Raw genomic sequence first — 20,629 nt, 5'->3', positions numbered from 1 at the left:
GGAATCTACCCAAAAAAAAAATCAAAAAAAATCAAAAAGATTAATTACATTACACAACAAAATTGATAAGAGTTAACCGGCTATAAATATACAAGCCAATAGCTAAGGGCAATTACACAAAAATCTTCCTCCATTACATATATGCAAGCAATGGCGACAGGTAAGGCATCATCATACTAATAAGTTGACCTGGGAATTCCCACTGTTCAATGAGCCTAGCAAAGCTGGAGGCAGATGCAATTCAATCTGTTGGGCAAGTGGTAATTCTGAGAATAAAACCTTTTGATCTGAGTTATTAGACGTGGATTGAGTATTCTTCATTGTAGTTTTCCTGGCATTCCAGATTGTTGGGGAACCATAGGCCAGACGGAATTCCTTTCTCCATTCTATCCCTTTTGTCCTGTTCTCGCTTCTTTCAGTTTTTATCTTCCGTATCTCTTTTCGCATCATGTATGTCGGCAAAAGCTATAGCCCATAAATACAATCAGGTCTTCCAATGCTCAATCCAGGATTTTCTCCCCGGTGGAGAAGAGGTTCCAGACAACAGTTCCTACCAGATAAAGGCCAACTGAAACCTTGAAAACATCATCCCAAGATCCTGAACAGTCAAGTAACAGAAGAATAATTAGTAAAGCCAGGGGACACAGGCAGATGGATTCAAAATCCATACAAGATACATATGGCTTATATATATGACCTTAAGACCAACCCTAGAGCTGTTACCTGCTAAGCATTGATAACTATTATCTCTTTAATTCTTTCAATGGTCATAAAAGTGAACTAATACTGGGTGAAAAAGTGTACTAACTCATTTAAGTGCATGACCAACTGTTCTAATAAAATTCTGAATTATCAGTCACCAGATCATCCCGCCATGTGCCAGAATTACATGGGTTGCTAATAAGCTTATTTGGTTGGGCGATCCAGTGGTAATTTTCCTTAGCTCCACTTGTTTCAGCATAAAATTGTACTTCAAAATGTTGAAAAGTTTTCCCCGTGTTTGTCCATTGATAAATAAGTGCTGGAAAACATTTCAACATGTAATTTTATGCTGAAACAGTCAGAATACACTAGTACAAATTAGCATTAGACTGGAAGTTTCTTCTTCTTGTACTATTGGTACATGACTAATCTTCTAATTAACTACAAAGAGATTTCTAAACATCTTTGCACTTATTTGTCTTCAAAAACTATGTAAATCTATATTTATTTAAATTTCAAATAGAATTTAATAAACCAAATGAGCAAAAACAGACCATGTTGCAAGATGTAACCGGTTGCTGCTGTACCAAAAACACCTGCTAGTACCCCTGCAGTGTTGGATAGTCCAAGCAGTACTCCCTGTATAAATAATCATCCGACAACAATTATTATTTTTATTTTTCTTGTCACTTGTCAAGTACAGATTTAGTCATTGCTTCCCTTCATTTGACACTCATTCATGTTTCAAAAACTTTGTGATAAATCTTAAACCCAACGTCATTGAAACAATGGTGATGTCAGGCGAGGCCACAGAACAGAGTGATTGCCTAATTAACAGTATTGACATTAACAGCAAAAAATGTATTGAGCATCAATCTTGTCTGGAAGGATAGTACTTACGGCATATCGAGGGCCAATATCTTGATGGTTAGAATATAGACCCGACTGAGAAAATGCATCAGTTCCCTATTCCAACAAGACAACAATTAGATTTAGTTTAACTCATGGATCACCAGTAGCCACTAGAGAGGTTTCCAATGACAATAACCCACCCCAAAGCATACACAGAATATTGCACACAAGTCACAACAGTATACGCTCACAAAATAGAAAAGGAAAATAACTAGTAAACTAGGATTAAGAAATTAGCAGAGGATATACTTCAATCAAATGGAACTCTACAATTTGTAACTTAAATGCTTGACATGTCACATGTTACATTCTCACCATTCTTCATTTTGATAGAGATTGGCAATGATTAACTATTTCTAGTTGAAGAGCAGAAATACTAACAACAATCTGCAGCTTATGACTGGCCTAATTGCAGGTTATGGTACAACACCACAAATGAAACATAATACTTCAACACTACATTCCAAAATAAATGTAAAGCTACTAATCCATCGTACCACTGCAAAAGATAGTTTCAAAACAGCATTGCCTGCATCTCGTTTACTCTCACATCTTATATGCATTCTTCTGGTATAATGTATGTAACCATCATCCTTAGTGAACCATAGGATGCAGGACCGCTTTTCAAGGTTGCATGAATACATTTCCATTGAAACAAACTCACCATTGATTTTGTGTCTGTAAGCCTACACTTTTTCATGCATCATCTTGTAGTAGTGGCCATTCTTTCCAACCATTGGCCGCCTACTTATTCCCATCTTACTAGAAAAATCTGAATCATATTGCTTCACCCTCAATCAATTTATCGTAATAAATGTTATAAGCAGTTCTCCATATAATATTGTAGCATTTAGTGCGTTTCTTTTCTGATATCTGAAACAACGGGTGATCCCTATTCACCAAAGCTTCTAAGCACATTTATGCCATGATCAAGTAGTAATCACCCATCTCAGAAGTGATGAATCCAGTTGTCCAACTTATTGCCCTCACAAAAATTGACTACTAATATGTTGGACCACCAGGAGTCTAATGATGAGGGAGTGAAGTTGGGCATTGTCATAAGAGTCGCAAGTCTTTCCCCATTACTTATGTGGACTCACTCAATTAGAAGTCACAAAGTAAAAGTTGGGTTGAGCTCTCTCTTGGGCATCTTCAAAGATAACCGTCTGTGGCAAAGCTTCAACACTAGGACACCATTGACTGGCTACGATGTCGTGCAGTAATGTGACGGATCAGACCACTTCCTATTTTCTTGACCTATAGTTTCCCCTAGGTAGAAGGTGACCAATTCTAATTAGAATCCGATTTACATTTTTTATACATTTCCATAAGCCACTAAAGATGTTTAAAGTGAATTGTGAATCTCAAACTGGAGCAGTAATGGCTAAGTTTATCAAAATTATCTTTTGCAGCACTCGGGGTAATCAGGTCAAACCTGACTGCATGTCATGCATAGAACTGCCATTGCAGGGGAATCGACATGGCTGAGCTGAGTAAGAAAGAAAGCTGGACCAAGGAACCCAATTGACTGCATAATCTGCAAGGTTATCATGGAAAAAAGGTTAATTAGCGCCAATTGATTTGAATTGATGGTATGCAACAAGTCCTTACTAAAATTATGGTTCCTAAAGCAAGCAATGGCAGCAGCCACCAAACAGAATTTAGGGTGGAAGGAAATAAATACATGCTCAAGTGGTGCGAAACAGAGTATAGTTCATGAGCCATTTACCCATTTTCAACCTCACTTGCAAAAAGAGGGAAAAAAGAATGAAAAGAAAATAAGGCTTTAGAGTGGATAAAGCAGAGTAGTGAGCAAAGGACAGTTCAAATCATCTCTAGTTAATTAGATAGTCAAGCATCAGGAACTGAAGTCTAATATTTTTATCCAAATATTAAGAAAAACTTGGAGTCTATAGAGTGATATATCAGTTAAAATCATACAAGACAGAAAATATCCTGTTTAAAAAGAGCTAACAAAGAAAACAGTAGACAGTCCATATTATACTTTTGTGATGAATGCATTATTCACATTTTTTTTTAAAGGACAAAATTATGAAGAAAAAAAAAATCCTCTTTCATACGTGAATCCCTACTTCAGGCACTCTTACTCAATGATAGGTGTCAGAAGCACCTTTATGATGTCATGGTAGAAGGAGGGGGGGGGGGGAATTAAGATTACTCAAAAACAGTTCTTAGTTAACTAAATTTACCCATTCATCCTTGTGTATAACCAGATTACTAAAAATAAGTATCTCAAAATTACCCAAAACAGTACCATTTCATCACCACTACCTTTATTTTACATGTCCCTCTACCACCCAATGACTGAGAACACCTGACGAGGGAGGTTGAAACCAGAGCAAGTAGATTTATGGATGCCCAAGTTTTGTCACTACTTTGGAGAGTTTGATTGAGAGTAGCACCTGAAGAACCCAATAAGTATCCCCACCCATGACACTACTGCCTCAATAATGTGTGCCAACTAAACTCACACCCACTGCCCTTCCTATGCTATTTTTGACCCTCACAATAACTTGCCCATCAGTGCCACTGCAAAAGTATATGAAGGAATTTTGAGTTTTGGTTCAGTTATTGGTTTGGTTAATGTTTATAAGAACATTCCCCACTTAGTCGCGATAAGGATGCTTGATGTTGGTTATATGAATATTGCCGACCAATACATATTTTATGTTGGAGCTATTAGATGAAAATGAGACTAAAATACAGAATATAGAAATAAAGCATGCCGAGACTTATCAAGTATGGAAGCCTGGCATGCTGGGAAACAACAGTGAGGTATATTCATGTAAATGTGGATTAACAAAAGATTTTTCCAAGAAAATATAATTTTCCCTACAGCTATATAACTGCGTACACATAATAAACAAGCAAATATAGATTTTGATACCAACCTTGAGCTTGAAAGGCAAAAAGGTAGGAAAATATTGACGATATCCTATCAGATTACATAAAAAATTAACAGCAAAGAACTAACATACAAGTGAATTCTAGATATCAACAAACATTGCAAAGGAAATGGGTTGAAAATCTAAGCAAAAGACTGATTCACACATGTAAGAGATCCTAAGTTAAGGAACCACAACTAGATCTACATGAAACAAATTATAACAGAATCCTTTGGAAAATCAAACCATAAAAACTTGGTGAATCAAAAAACTTTTATTTATTTATTTATTTATTTTTGCTTCGGGGGGTGGATAGAAGGTAATTCCAATATTAATATAAGAAATTAAGTCATTTATCAGATAAGATAGGGATATAAGAAACTTTAGGACATTATACATGAGAAATTGTGGGAAGAAAACTACAAACCATTAGAAATAGAATCTATACAATATCAAGAATAAACTAAATCTACTGTGAATCTACCATACTAAACTTGGCAAACAAACGGGGTAGTATAGATGAAAAGGATTATATTTGAAGGAAATATGAAGAAACACGATTGTACTCCAGTTTGACTACAATATTGTGTTTTGGAATGTATGCAATTCCTAAAAGCACCTAAGATCTTAAGCATGATTTGAGAGCAACAAAGAGATCCTTCACGACCACAGGTGTTTGGGCTGATTGGATCTTTAAAAATTCCAAAAAAGATGAAGTATTTTTAAAACAAAATATACCTCCATGTTGCTGGAAGAAGGATCCCCAATCTTAAATTGGGTCAAAATTACCAACTAAACATTTAGTTAGTCCAGACTTCAAATTTTGAAACATAGATCCCAGATTAGTCTCCTAGAAGAATAGCATTTTAATTTCTATTAAATTTGGACATAAAATTAGAGAAATTTTCAATGGGTGAAGTTTTGGCCTTTTTTCATGAAACTGCCACCAGAGTCAAACACACATTTTCACATTGGGGTCCAAGCATATATCACTATAACAAGTGAGAACCCCCAAAAACCTAGAAATAATTCTCAACGATAGGATTCCTCCCCCCCCCCTTTCTTTCAAACAATAATAGTACAGTTCTACTAAAGTTGAACTCCTTTGAGGAATGATTAAGATCACATGTTTTGCAAAAGAGATCTTCCTCTCATACAAGGGCAATTTAGACTCAGTTCAGTGTTAATAGATCCTTGAAACCATTCAGAAGGACACGGAAAGCCTGGGCGTGAGAAAATTTTCTAGCTTGCCATGGATATGAAAACAGTCGCTTAATTTCAAAGTTATGTTGAATAATAGCAGATCAGTATTATGAGTTCAATCAGAACCTGGAAGTGTGTCTACCAGTATGGACATCCAAGTTCAGATGCATGGTGACAAAACAAGCTAGATAGTTTGGCTAAGAATTCAAATTATTTTAATCTACTTAGCTATTAAAAAATTAATGGTGTTTCTTAAGATATAAGTGAGCTGCATCATGACATGAGTTACGAAATGGAGGACATCGCCATCAAGCATGATCAAAGAAAACGAGAATACCTTGCGAACCATGGTAACAGATAGCCCTTTACTCACAAGCGTGTCCGCGATCCACCCTCCAGCATTTGCAGAGAATGCCATTGTAAGCCAAGGTAAAACACAGACAAGTCCAGACTCCATGAGGTTGAACTTCAAGACCTGAGAAGGAATCTCTCAATAATAAATGTTATAAACTTGCTTCGTGGACTATATGCTTGTATTGTGGCATCTGTTTGAAGCACACATTTGTCCTCATCAGCAATGTTCAAACACTTGCTTTAAAACTGTGAACAGTAATTGCCTTACTACATGCAAACAGTGGCATCAAAATTATCATGCATCAGACTAATTGATAAAGAGTGGTTAAATTGCAACAGTAATAAGTTGGAGAATCAGCTTTACAAAAGAAATATTTTAGGATGCCTGAATGAAAAGGTGAAGTCACTGTTTTGTGGTATAAGTAGCAGCTACCATTCACCAGTGGGGATAAGCCATCCATATAAGGATACTTGTCAAAAGCATTGTGTTTTCATGTGTTGATAAATGTTGTAGAAAATATTAAAAGCTTGAGCTTATGAGTTAAGTGTCTGTAATTGGTATGAAAGCCTACTAAGCGTTCGATGCCTTGATCCCTAGTAAGTGCATTTGGCCTGTTAAAAGTGTTAATGTTGTCGGGTCCCTTTGCTTTGTGCCCCCTTAGTGCTACATGATGGCACCATCACATTATGATTTCAAATTCAGACCCATGTTTGGGGACCTGAACATGTGGGGTAATGCTACCATGTCAATATACATTGTAGCCCTAACTTAACCGTTTTAGATTTGGGATAAGCAGAAATAACCATGTCAGATGATTGTGCTACAGGTGCTTGAACCCAACTCAGAGATGAGGTGTTTTGACTTAAAAGTTTGGTATGGGACTTGGAGGTTATACAACATTCTAGAATGATTAAGTGCACCCAGAAAAACATCTTAGAATGATGGAACCAGGACAATGGACCCTGGCAGGTCTTCTGATCAATAGGGCAGAAGCATCTGTCTACAGTTTACATGTGTACAGATTGAATTGAATATGACTTTCATAAATATTTTAAGGAGAAAAATCTCTCCATGGACCATGTTTATCTTTTGTCCACAGGAAATGGATTCCCAAAATGCAGACTGCTAACTCTGTAGTGCACACTGCAGGCCGTTGGGCAAATAGGTTAGGGACGTTAACCATGTCATTTTTCAGAGCCTTACAGTTCACACCCCCATATATGTAACACAAAAAGACTGACTTTTGATCTTTTTTCAAAGTTTTATTTGTCCGCAAGGTGATATAGTTGCAATGTGCCTAGGTGAACTTTGTACATCTAGGGAGGCTAATATAAAAATTAGGTCTTTAAAATTTCAGTGCCATGGGTATAGCCACATGGCTTAAAAATCATAGCCATTCCTAGAAGAGATATACATATCCCCTGTAGATCTTGCTCTCATAAATTTTTTTTTTTTTGCAAAGTATATAAATAGTTCCACAAGTGTCATAAAAAATCAAAATATTTTTTCTGTAACTGAACTTGATTTATTCATACTTTTCTTTGCAAATATGTTTGAAGAAGTCATAGCTCATTTGACTAATCATGCAACCCACGCTCTCAACCCCCCCCCCCCTCTTCCACTGGCAATGGGTGTAGCTCCTATTTTGATTTGTTCAAGGTTAAACATCTTGAAAAATGGGTGAGGTAATTCAAGCTAGCCAATTGTGCATGTAAAAGGTCCACAAAGATGAACAACTCTGGAGCCTAAACATGCAGATCACTGTCATGCTGCATTCAGTATAAATGGAACTCATGCAGTCAGATTTTAAAGACCAAGGATGAGAACCAAGGCCCTAAGAGTACAGACTGGGTTTGTTACCCTTCTTTTTGATAGGGAATTGGAGATTCATTATCTCCGTTGTAGTTAATAATGCAGACCCATCCCCTTTTATATATAAATAAATACATAAATATTTAGAAGAAAAAAAAAGCATGTACAGATAGACCCACGAATGGGGGAGACAAGGCAATGCCACCGCAGTGTACGAGGAACTCATCTTTCCCTATTTTCCTCAACATAAGCATCCTCCTTGCACAACATAAAAAATGCTTGGTCACAGCCAGTTGATACAGGCATCATTCTTTCAACCAAAACAAGAAAGCATCTCATGACAATCCATTAGTTTTAAACCAAAGATGTTTTTCATCCTGACATGTATAAAGTACACTTTTTAATCCAGATCAACTACTAAAGCAGACAGTTGATCATCTGCACTGTAAATTTGAAATGTTTTCCCAATTTATAACAAGTAGTTCCAATATAACAGAACACTGTTCTTGATAATCAACAAAACCATCTGCTTATTCTCTGACCCTTTAATCCATAATATCTTTTTGAACAAAATTCAACATTTTTACATCCACATAGTTAATAAATCACAGCAGGCTAACAATAATTTCAAGTCACACTTATATACGTAGCGAATAATGAAAAAATAACCACTCCAAACCTTTTGGATCATTTTTAAAATGAGTGCAGTAAGTCAGTAACATCCCAATCTTGTCCATGTTCCCACTTCATGCCTCTTGTTTGTTACTTAGCCCCAGGCCAGGAATCATAAGAGCATGTCAAGCAATCCATAGCCTTGTGCTTCTCTTTTCCCCTTCTTGTGCTTCATTTATCTTTAGTCTGATGGTGTTGCTTCCAGATAGCTTATATGTTTATTTAGCACCTCAACTACCTCATGACTTTTCTGGTCCAATCCATATTGATTCTTTTAGGTGCACAAATTGTCTACATTAACACACAATCAGGCACAAGAAATTCAATTCAACTCACTGAGCCTTATGCCAATTGTTATGTGATGAGCTACATATGTATACTTCCTCACTTGTACTCAAACCAATATTCCAATTATAGTAATTTAGAAATAGCTGATTCCCAAAAAGCCACTGAAACTTATATCAATCATTCTCAAAACATGGATTTAGTTAAGCAAAATAGATGCTAGTGAAAATTTTTACCTGGTTATAATATGTTGGCATCCATGTGAGAAGAATGAATGTCCCCCAATTGTGGCAGAAATGGGAGACTATTAGGGCCCAAACAGGTCTTTTTGATAATATTAGTCTCCACGGTATTGTAGTCACAGGGTCCTTTGGAGGATTGCCACTAATAATAAGCCTCTTTTCCTCAGGACGAAGTTCAGGATCTTCAAAAGGTGAGCTGTGTGCCTTCGGAACCAGTTTCCAATTGTGAAGTAGCATCAGCAATTTAAGCATGTACAGAAGTGGAAAAAATCAGAGATATTCTGCAAAACTTCATTTCTGGCATCTTATACATAGTTATATTTTTATCATGGGTACAAAATAACAATTCATTCTGATCCCAACCAGATGTGGTCGGCCACATAGATTCTTGCAAGGACAAAATATTGATACTAAGAGTAAAAAGAAAAGGAACACCAACTACAACTCAGTCTACTCCGACTAATGGGATCGGTTGTCAAGATCCTTGCCCTCCAATTAGCTCTATGTGACGTCATACTTGAAACAAAACCTAAACCATGCATGTCTTTCCCCCACCATTTCCCCTGGTCATCTTAGGCCCACCCCTACCTCTTTTAATACTTTTAGCGTGAAACAACTCCATCTTCCTAGCTGGAACATCCAAAGGTCCACATTGAACATGGCCATGCACCCCAAAAGAGTGTCTCATTGCTTATCTTGAATCAGGGCTATTTCCAAATCAGCTCTAATGTGACCGTTCCTTATTTTGTCTTCCCTAGTTTTTTCACACTTAAACCTCAATATCCTAAACTCCTCTATAACTTGGCTCATCTGTATGACACTTCTTAACTGCCCAACATTCTACGCAATACAGCATTGCTAGTCATATGACTGTCCTGTAAATTTTTCCTTTTAACTTTGAAGGAATCCATTGATCATATAAGACTGTAGATGCACCTCTTCAGTTTACCATCCTCCTTTAGTTCTGAGTAAAACTTCAGACTTTCATAACACTTTATTTAGTGATGACTGACCCAAAATACCTAATATAATCACTTTGTGGATTCTCTATTTCATCAATTCTCATGATATTATCTGTCCCGGAGTTGCTAAAGTTAGACACCATATAATCTGTCTTTGTCTTGATCTTACAACCTTTTGAGATATTGGTATCACATGACAATGTAGAGCTACACTCCTTTTGATGCGTACTGATAGAAATATTCTTGTCAAAACTCAACCATAACAAAGGAGACATTATTCTAAAAAAGTATGAAAAACCATGTCATTCATGGGGATTGAAAATGACTTGTTTGAAAGTCCCGCTTCTCCGTAGAAGGCATTAATAAACATAAGAACTCGTGAAACTAAACCTAACAACACAGAGCCGTAGCAGACACTTCCTGTTGATATGTATTGATAGTGATACTCATGTCAAAATAAAAGGGCAAATAAAGAATATAGTCCGCTAATCATCCCGCAGCGAAGAATGTCAGGGATGGTTCAGAAATTGGCATGTCACTGAATGTCTACAGATGTGAGTTGTGGTAACCTCCCTCTTAAAACGGAAACTAGTTGACATGCTAAAATTCCTTAGAGACAAAATATTGAGTTGTTCTCTTTTTTTTTTTTTTTTGGTGGGGGGGGGGGGGGGTAAACTTGTAATGGAAATGTTCACAAAATCAATGTAATTTAACAAATATCAGAACAAAAGTACAAGAATATGTTTGAACTGCAGTAATATCATGCACCAGCCAACTATTCCTAGTCAATTTGGACACACAAATACCAACATATGACAACAATTCCCCATCTTCTTTTGCACTTGATGCTATACATAGAAATGAGTACCAGCTTTCTCTGCATCAGTACACTAATAGCAGAACTGGGCTAGGTTTGATATCCCCAAGGACCCCAACAATAAAGACATCAGATATTTTCTCATCATATTCCATTTTCCCATGTTAATACAGTTAAGTTCCCCCCCCCCCCCTCTTTCTTCTTTGTGCTGCTAAAGTAAAACATAACTCTGCTAGTAAGGATAATATAGGAACTTTGATTGCAAACATATATCTAACTAAATGTGTTACTACATAGTAGGAAGATCCACTGAGGTAGCAGCATTGACACTACTAAAACGACATGTTGATGAAATACATACAGCAGGATATATGATGATTGTAAGAAGGTTACCTTACTCATCCATATTGCAAACCAAATGGTCCCAATAGAGCCAAAGGAGTAAAAAACTGATGGCCAACCAAACCTATGTATCAGCAAAGGTGAAAATGCCAATCCTGTTACTGATCCAAGGTACATCCCACTGTATACTAGAGCTAAAGATCTACTTCTTTCTCCAACAGGAACCCATTTTGACAGAATATTATTCATGGCAGGCATGGCAACACCCTGCCAGAAGGAAAAGAGATCAATATAATACAACAAACATCCAACCAAGTAGAATTCAACAGAAATATACCACAGCATAAACCATACTTGTTTTCTGTTTCATTCAGCTGGACTCAAGTATATAAATTTACTAAGGCACTCTAAAACTTACGAGGCCGAATATTAAGGCCTTCCTAATGAGGCAGCCAATATGATATTTTCTCAAGAAAATTAAGGAACTAACCTCACCAATCCCCATAAATGCACGAACAACAAGTAAGAATGGCAACCCAATCTTAGCAGCAACAGGTGTTAGAATTGTTGCAACAGACCACCAAACTACCCCAAATCCCAGTACAGTCTTTCCACCAACCTTATCTGCCCATATACCTCCAGCAACCTATAAATAAAATTTCCAGTTAGAAGAATCTTATAATATAAGGCATAGTGAATAAACAAGTAAAAGAGGGGGATTTTTTTTTTTTTTTTTTTTGGGGGGGGGGGGGGGTAGTAAAATTTCACAAGCTATAGTATCAAAGGAATTTTCACATGCATACGAAACAAAATCAAAATATATATTCTCAAAGCGTGAATCGCCCTCAATTTGCACTGAGGATGTTTAAATGGAAGTACTTTTCAAACTCCAAATTGTTGATGAACATTATTAAACCTGTAACCAAATAGATTGACAGAAAAAGATGTAGTGTTTGGAAATTTCATAGACAGAGAAAAATGTTCACAAGTGTTTATAACCCGAATTTCTTTTGGGAGGTAAATGGAAAGCTCCCAGCCATAACACCCTCTCCCCATGTTAAGGTGAGTTACTGCTACAAACAGCAAGTGTGCTAACCAGGTGAGATAAATGGAGCATGACCTTTCTGGATTAAGAAAAACAAGAGAAATCCATGTCTACAAACTATCATACTGTTGCATGGGGAAAAGAAATTCTTTACAGCCATATTTGATTAGACTCAAGCTTCATTACACCGATAACTCTACATCAGAAATAGGCAGGTTTCATTAGCCCTTATAATTGGCACTATCTCATAACCTCAGGAAGTACAGCAGTTTTAAAAGTTGAAATTTTATTTAGCGATAAAAATGAAGATAATGAAGTTCATAGAATCTTCTTAACAAGTATGATTCACTAAATTCTGTGATGTTTTAAGCAATAGAAATAAAGATAATTTAGTGAAGTTCATAGAATCTTGTTCACAAGTTATGGTGGGTGAGAATTTACTTGCCAGCCTAATGACATCACTTCACAGTGTAGACTGACTTTTTTAGCAGTCATTTCAACTAGGAAACTTGGAGTAAGTCTTTTCTGACATTTTATGGAAAAATCAAATTTTCCATATCATAAACTTTTGCGTTTATTTATCCCCTTGTCTATTTCAAATGCTACAATTATATTCCACCGAGCAGTTCCTTTGGTTGGTAAAAATCCCAAAGCATTTTCTTTTTTCAGTGATGTTGAACCATGCACCCGGTTTTAACATCTGATTTATATTCATTGAATGCTGGACACGACAATGTGCCAGTAGATTTTTCATTTTGGGGAACATGGAACATCAATGACTTGGCTTTGTTATGTTAATAGAAAACCTTGGTGGTTAAGTCCATCAAAAGATTCCACATTTTCTTTTTCAGTAAGCTGCAAATGACAATTCAGAGCCCTACAAAATAATATTAGAAGTTGTGAATACAAAAGGTTTGATTCGGTATTCACCAACCTGGGTAAGAAGGTAACCCCAGAAAAAAGAAGATTGAATTAAACCAACTGTTGAAGGATTCCAATTGAATTCTGCCGACATTGGAAGGATAGCAATGCTCATGTTTACCTGCCAAATAAAAGTTGTCATGCAATAGTACAATGAGAACAACCCACATCAACTTTCATGATCCTTATAACTTATCAGAATTAATGGAACAGTTATTCCCATATTAACTTCTTCAAAGGAAAATAATCATGGAAAATCACAAAAAATATTAAATAAATAAATAATCTTGAATTAAAAAAGGGTTGAGTAAAAAGTTATTGATTGAACTTTCATTAATAAGATTATCAAGCATACCTATGAGATGTGTTTATGCCCATTAATAATACTCCCACCTAAGGTAAAAGTGGATATACTATCATATCAGTAAATGTAGTGCATGAGCTAATATATGTGTGAAAAATGTGGCCATATATAACATGCAAATGAATGATGTGGAAGTGTTAAAGAATAGAACAAAAGGGGGACGAAAGCATATAAAAAGTTGCATATGCTTAAATATCCAATGGATAATAATGGAAAGAGTATTTGGTTAACTTTCACTATATTTCTAACAGTGATTCTCCTCAAATTACATCGACTCAATATTTATAACCTATATTAAACCCAGGAATATAAGAGGAAGAAGGCACATTTACAAAAGCTCAGGGTTGCCCAGTTTTATTTCATTTTGGTGGTTATTTCATCTGCCATGCAATACAACCATTGTCCTGTTACCAACTCTTAAAACTACCTAATTATATATATATATATATTTCAATTGAGTTTTGTCAGCTCATTGCTTATGCTCTATGAATCTGATGAACACTGACACGAAAGACAAAAAGATAGAGAATTTGATGCTGTTATTTAATTTTAAACGTAATTAATAGCTCCTTCCATTCTCGTGGTAGGAAGTCTGAAAAGGTTGGATCTGAGAATTTTTTGAGTAGGGACATGGGATAATATATTATGTCGGTTGTTAGTAGTATTTGATAACCGCCTTCCTACCCTGCAAACCACGCACCATGTCGGGGAAAGGGAATTCATTAGGCTTTTCTAATTAGAAAACTTAAAGTAAAAGATGGCTGCACAAATGCAGTAGTAGCTAGTGATTACTTGAAAGAAAAAACCATTACTGCTCCTAAGGATCTCCATGTCATGGCCTGCCATGACAAGCCTATCTGTAGCAGCTTGGGAGAGGATTTCCAGCATCAAGTGGAGGAGCTTAATTTGAACAAATCGGATAGTTCAATAGAAGTCACTACACGAAAAATCTAACATAAATGCAACCATAGTAGTTTCTGTTGCAGGGAAGCAAAAACGAGATGAAGGAATCTTCGGAAATGAATGCAAGAAATCAAGTCTTTTCTGTCACGCCCCCATTTACTAGGGGCAGGCGGGGCTCATGACACCTAAACCCTATTGGGAGACATGGTAGTTAATTCCTTCATCCTCACCTCAAAAACAACAGAGACCGGTATCATAATGTAACATCAAAAACGTCTACATAGAAAGAGAGGGCAAGTGCAGAATTATGATAACGTGATGGCAACTAACACTATCTAGGTATAATTACACAATGTTTCAATCATCAGTTATTCAAACTATGGTAACACCTGAACCGACCATTTTTACTATCTTATACAAAACCTCGAGGATATAAACATAACCTGAGACAAACTGAACTATGGAAACCAAAAAGGGTTAACGATTCAAACTAACTCTAACTCAACCAGTCATAACTCCTGAAGACATACAACAAGAGGGGGGAAGGGGTCATGAAAATGGCCACCATGAAGGCTATAATCTTGAAAGTCTTCAATTTGTTTCAGAAACCGGCATATTTAATTCAACATTAAAAATAGTAGTAGAAATTTTCAGGGTATCATAGCCAATTGTTCGACTCCCACGCAATTAAGAAGAAGCTTAACTTCACAAAACAGAGTACTCGAAGAAAGAAGCTTACTCTATCCATATTGCAGAGTAGAAAAGCAGAGGAACACAAAACTACAATCAGCCAACGCTTTGGAAACTGCTCCCACCATAGAAGCCCGGCTTCCGGAGAATCCTCTACAATGGTAGCATCATTCAGAGAATCTAGAAACTTAGCAGTATCCGGTGCCGAGTCCGCGACGTCGTATGGCTCTGACTTGACATCGGCCCAAACTCTACTGATTTTCCTCCGGCAGAAGCTTTCGAACGAAACTGGACTAACCGTTTGCACATTAAAATTGGAGAACCGCCGAACAGTCCTTCTACTAACCCTATAAGTATCAGAGTTCTTGTTCTTCGGCGAATACGAAAAGTATGGAGAAAGAGATAGCAAAGACGCTCCAGCATTCATGGTTTGAGGCTCGAAACGTTTTCGTTACAGAGAAATCACTGTAGGAAGATTTTAAAAGCAACAGAGCAACAATAGTATCCAGAGTTCATGGAGTAAGGAAAAACAGATAATATAAACCGGGAAGAAATGGGAAGAGAGATATTTACGGGCACTGGCTCTCGTTCAGACACCTGTCGATTTTATTCTAATTTATTTGACTTAATTATTGCTGAACTGTGTGTGAATTTATTGAATTAAATCTTAAACGTTTGTTAAACAGTTTGGATTTTTTCCCATACTCCCGAGGGTAACCTTCCATTACCGTTATCCCCGGTATTGATAGGAGTTCACATGGAGCTTGGGGTTTATTTAGATGGACATCTGATAGGTTCATCAATTATGAAAGATGAATTAGAAGCGGGTACAAGTAAAATATTGATGAAATAAATGATCAAAGGTTAAAATTAAGAGAAATTTTGAGCAATCGTCAAGAACTTTCAATTCTTTTACCGAAACCAATAGTAAGAATATGACATTTTAATGTAAAATGTAAGTTGGTACATGTTATTAAGACAACACAAATGATCAAGTATGATGCATTCACACTCTCATTGCTTCAACCTTAGTTTGTTGATTTAGCTATAATAGCATTCAATCATATATGCAGAAATTAATAAAATTCAAGCTAATATTTGGAAGTGTTTTCAGTAAGATAATGAATTTTTTTTATTTCATATAAATAAATAACTTATAATTTTGTATTTTTTTTTGGGATATGAAACTAACTTATGGTTAAAAGTCAAGTAACCTCGGCACACTATAGGAAAGGTTTTCAGAGTTTTCTAGTAATGGTGGATTTCAGGAGTGCTCTTGGTTCGATTTGAACAAACTTAAATGGGACTTTGAAGGCTTGAGTAGAGTTCTACATTTGTTTGTATCTTTTGTCAGGCTCCTTCTTGTTTGTACTGAAAGCAATCAATAGAGATCCAACAAACCCTTCCATCATGAACACTTCTAGTCCACTGAACCTTCATATCAGTCTTGGAACCATCAAATTATTGGATCAACTTCTTTCAAATTGGTGACAAGTCTGGAAAATCTTCAGCGATCTCTTATAGATTGGAGCCGAAAGGTATTTAAAAACCTGGAAACCGAGAAAAGAAGTTCTGCGGAATAAAATCAATTCCCATTCGATGGTGAATCTTTCTTCAAAAATTTCTGTATGGGAAGTTGAAGAGCGACATGCACCTCCTTGCTCAACTCATATTAGCTTTAAGTAAAAGAGAAATGAAATGGCTTCAAAAGTTAGGATTGGATTGATTGGCGATAAGAGCCCAGAATCGTATGAAAGGTATCAATCATAATGATCTCTTTATCACAGACAGGGGCGGAGCCAAGATTGAAAATGGAGGGGGCCGAATGTATGTGGGCCAATGTGGGACCCACTGTAGGTCCCATCTCAAAATATATTATTATATTTTAATGTATAGTCTCCATTAAAAATTAGGTAAATTAATAGAAAATTCGTTAGTGTGAGAGAGAGAAATGAATAATTTGAGAAAGAGAGTGAATACATGATGTGGAGAAGATTTAGGAAAATTCCAAAGTTTGCTAACTACTTCAATATTTTGTGAGACGTGTGAGAAAAAAAAAGAAAAAAAGAGAAAAAAATAAGAATAAAAGAGGAGATTCATGAGAGAATAAATAGAAATTAAAATAAGAGATAATATATAAGGAGAAATTCAGGGATCGTGAGTTAGTTTTTAATTAGAATTTAACCTTTTATTCCTTAAAACTAGGGATTTAATGATCATTAGATAGAGATTATGAATGACATTTGTACCCATCATTTTTATCTTAAATTGTTATTTTTAATTTTTTGAGGGGGCCAAATAGTGGTATTTCACATTTAAAGATAGAGAAATAAGGGAAAAAAACAAGGAAATCCGGGGGGGGCCATGGCCACCCTCCAACCAACGTTGCTCCGCCACTGATCACAAATTAGCGGCATTTAGAAAATGCATTTCTGGGTTATTTTAAAACTATTTATTTAGTTTTTTCATTTCATCCTTTACTCCTCTTCTTAGATTTATTTATTTTGACTATATTAATATCAGAGTCTATTAATTGTTTACTTATAATTTCATTATGATCTTAATGAATTAATAACACAAGTCGTTCGTACAAAAGTTGTATTGCACTAGATGGATATCGTGTTTAAATCGTTTTTTGGCATCGATTTAATACCGAAATCGTATCAAATCGTTTTGTAAATACCGAACCGTACCATACTATGTAAATTCAGTACGATACAGTTCTGATTTTTTATATTCAAAGTTAATACCGTTCTAGTTTTCGATATTCAAAGTTAGTCTATCCTGAATTATTGAAAAGCGTATCAATTGATACTTTTAATCTAGGGATGGTCAATTGGTAAACCTAATATTAAAGTAGGTTCGATTCTACTTGATGGCATATTTATTAAATAATACCGCCCGACTAAATTTGGATCTAATCGTGAAAATTACCCAACTGGGCCAAAGCAGGTTTCAGGATCCGATCCAAGTGGACACTATTCTCGGCTGTCAAGCAGGTTGGGCCAGATTCTTTGAATTGATAAGGACAAAACAGGATTTTGATATTTTGGATTTGCCATATCCGATTTCCTTATCCATTTATTATGTCTTATGGTCTGATAACTACGGCCTACGGGATATCCTCTGTTCTGTGGCGCGAAGGACTGACGGCGGTTGCATTAAAACGGAATTAAAACCTAACCCACTAACCCACGGCAAATGTTGAATTCTCAGTGAACTCGTAAGCCAACCCGAACCCGAAGTCTTACTATTACCTAAAAAAGATTTAGCGAGCACCAACTAAGTGTAGCCACATAAGTAGCTAGGATGTCTTCCATGATAGGAATGGTACACTTTTGAGGAAGATGTCTTCTAAATATGAGAGGGTGCCTAAGTTGTTGCAATTATTCTCATCAACCGAATAACCCACATTTACTGTAACATTATTACTCTCGCATGCAACCTTAACAGTATCTTCTTTTCAATATTGGATAAAGTACGTCTTACTAGTGGATGACAGAGAGGAAGTGGGAACCATGTCTTTGTAAGGTGGGCTCAGTGGACGGTCTCGATTGTGCCACATCAACAAAATTTGATCCAACGATTGGGATTCAGATGATGAGGGTTTACCTGTAAATTTGTTTCAAGAAAGCCGATTTACATGTTCACCATGTTAACCTCAGAGAGATCTAGGCTAGCTAGAAAATTTGATGATCCTAACAGGTTAGGTTACAATATAAATATCCCTCACCTATCCCATTTAAACAAACTTTTTTACTTCCCCATTGCTCAGTTATTTAGTTAGCTTAGAGCTCTAAGACCCCAATTATCAAGGTAGTCATGCAATTGAATCTGTCGGAAGTGACTAATTGAAACACTTGATAATAATTCCAAAGAATATGGATTGTAATTGAATCTGTCGGAAGTGCCTAATTGAAACACTAATTGAAACACTTGATAATAATTCCAAAGAATATGGATTGTAATTGAATCTGTCAGAAGTGCCTAATTGAAACACTTTATAATAAGTCCAAGGAATATGGATTGTAATTGAATATGTCGGAAGTGACTAATTGAACCACTTTATATTAAGTCCAAAGAATATGGATGGATTCATACCCAAAAAAAAAGAATATGGATGGATTTTGTTGGCTACATCACATCAATGAAAATCAAGATTACTCATTCAAATTCTGGTCCAATTCTTGATTCTTAGAACTCAAAGATGGAGAGAGAGCTTAACTGGCATGAAATACCTAAAAATGGTTAGATGAGCCTGAATTTTTTTTTGCACCAATCTATGACCGCACGGGCCCGAACGATGTGGTGGTCCGTTTCTAAAGGATTTTTATCTATGACGGTCTCGATTGTGCCACCTCAACAAAATTTGATCTAACGGTTGGGATTCAGATAGGAGGGTTTACCTGTAAATATTGATTTTTTATTTTACATTTTAAGTACTTAAATTTTATCAATTTACAAATTCAAATCCCTCAGTTACCCGGCACCGAAAACTCTTTCTCATTTTGCCTTTTCACACCGACGCGTAGATTGGAGTTAGTCTTCGTCCAGTAGCGTATGTTGCAAGGTTCCCAGAAATTTCTCAATCAACAAGTGAAAGAGACATCAATCCTTCTCAAATGATTCGCGCCTTTGATCAATAAGGTATTTCTACGTTCGATTTACTCTCCGGTTCCGGCGTAAAAGAAGACGTCCAAGTTTATCCTAATAGCACGAGGAAGAGTTGAGACTGCAAGAGAACAAGTCGAGACTCGAGAGGCCGCAGTGCAGCAAACACAACTTTTGCGAGGGAAGGGTTTTTTTATCTGCAAATTCAATTGGGAGCAGGATTCCGAGAAGCCAGAGCCGCTCCGGTGAAATAACCTAAAATTTTGTTTCCGTGGGCCAAATGAAGCATATTTGAAGTTTTGGTGTTCTTCTTCCTGGAATTTTATAAGATAATTTTCTCTGTTGTGTTTTGTTTTAAAATGGGTAAAGAAAGAGGAGAGACACAGAGAAGAATGGTGGAGACAAGCTTCAAGTTAGTGGGCTTTGCCAATTTCGTCCATGCAACACTAAATCCGCTTCCACCAATTAAAAATCTGGTGCACTGACGCCATTAACCCAGCAAATCTCTTCTCTTAGGGCTTAGGCATGCCCTATCGTTGTCAAATCCGATATGTGTGCACCGGAAACCAAGTCCATGCTTCTTTATCTCCTCCATTCCGGCGACTTCAACCTCCTCTTCACTTCTCCTTACTCCCCTTCCTTCTCCAATTCCGACACCGTCGCCGGAGACACCGCTATCCCCACCATCGCCTCTTTCGCCTCCACTCACACCTTGGCGTCCGCATCCTAGCCATCGCCATCGAGGTTGAAGATGCCGTTGCCGCCTTCAACACCAGAGGTCGCCCTCGTCGCAATACCTTCATCTTCTTCAACATAATTCTTGTTCTTCTTCAATAGAACCCTGGTTTCTCGGAATCCTGCTCCCAAATAGCCTCGGCCGTCGAA

At 36.6% G+C, this 20,629-nt stretch overlaps 1 protein-coding gene across 1 annotated transcript; it reads right to left on the bottom strand.

Annotated features, from left to right (window-relative positions):
- Positions 1 to 427: 427 nt before the first annotated feature.
- PHT4;1 (phosphate transporter 4;1) lies at positions 428 to 15,659 on the bottom strand. Its single transcript, XM_089165375.1, has 10 exons — positions 15,183 to 15,659; positions 13,190 to 13,297; positions 11,701 to 11,856; positions 11,262 to 11,477; positions 9,084 to 9,293; positions 6,061 to 6,198; positions 3,050 to 3,151; positions 1,603 to 1,668; positions 1,257 to 1,341; positions 428 to 598 (listed from the first exon to the last, which is right to left on the bottom strand). The coding sequence occupies exons 1-10, from the start codon at positions 15,558 to 15,560 to the stop codon at positions 501 to 503; spliced, it is 1,557 nt and encodes a 518-aa protein (XP_089021501.1). The 5' UTR covers positions 15,561 to 15,659; the 3' UTR covers positions 428 to 500.
- Between the last annotated feature and the right edge of the window lie 4,970 nt (positions 15,660 to 20,629).

Source organism: Hakea prostrata, chromosome 1 (genome assembly GCF_041222555.1).
Source record: "Hakea prostrata isolate BN-2017 chromosome 1, UWA_Hpros_2, whole genome shotgun sequence".
Lineage (NCBI taxonomy): Eukaryota > Viridiplantae > Streptophyta > Magnoliopsida > Proteales > Proteaceae > Hakea > Hakea prostrata.
Note: the sequence above shows the minus strand (reverse complement) of the source record. Positions and strands in the feature narration are given on the sequence as shown.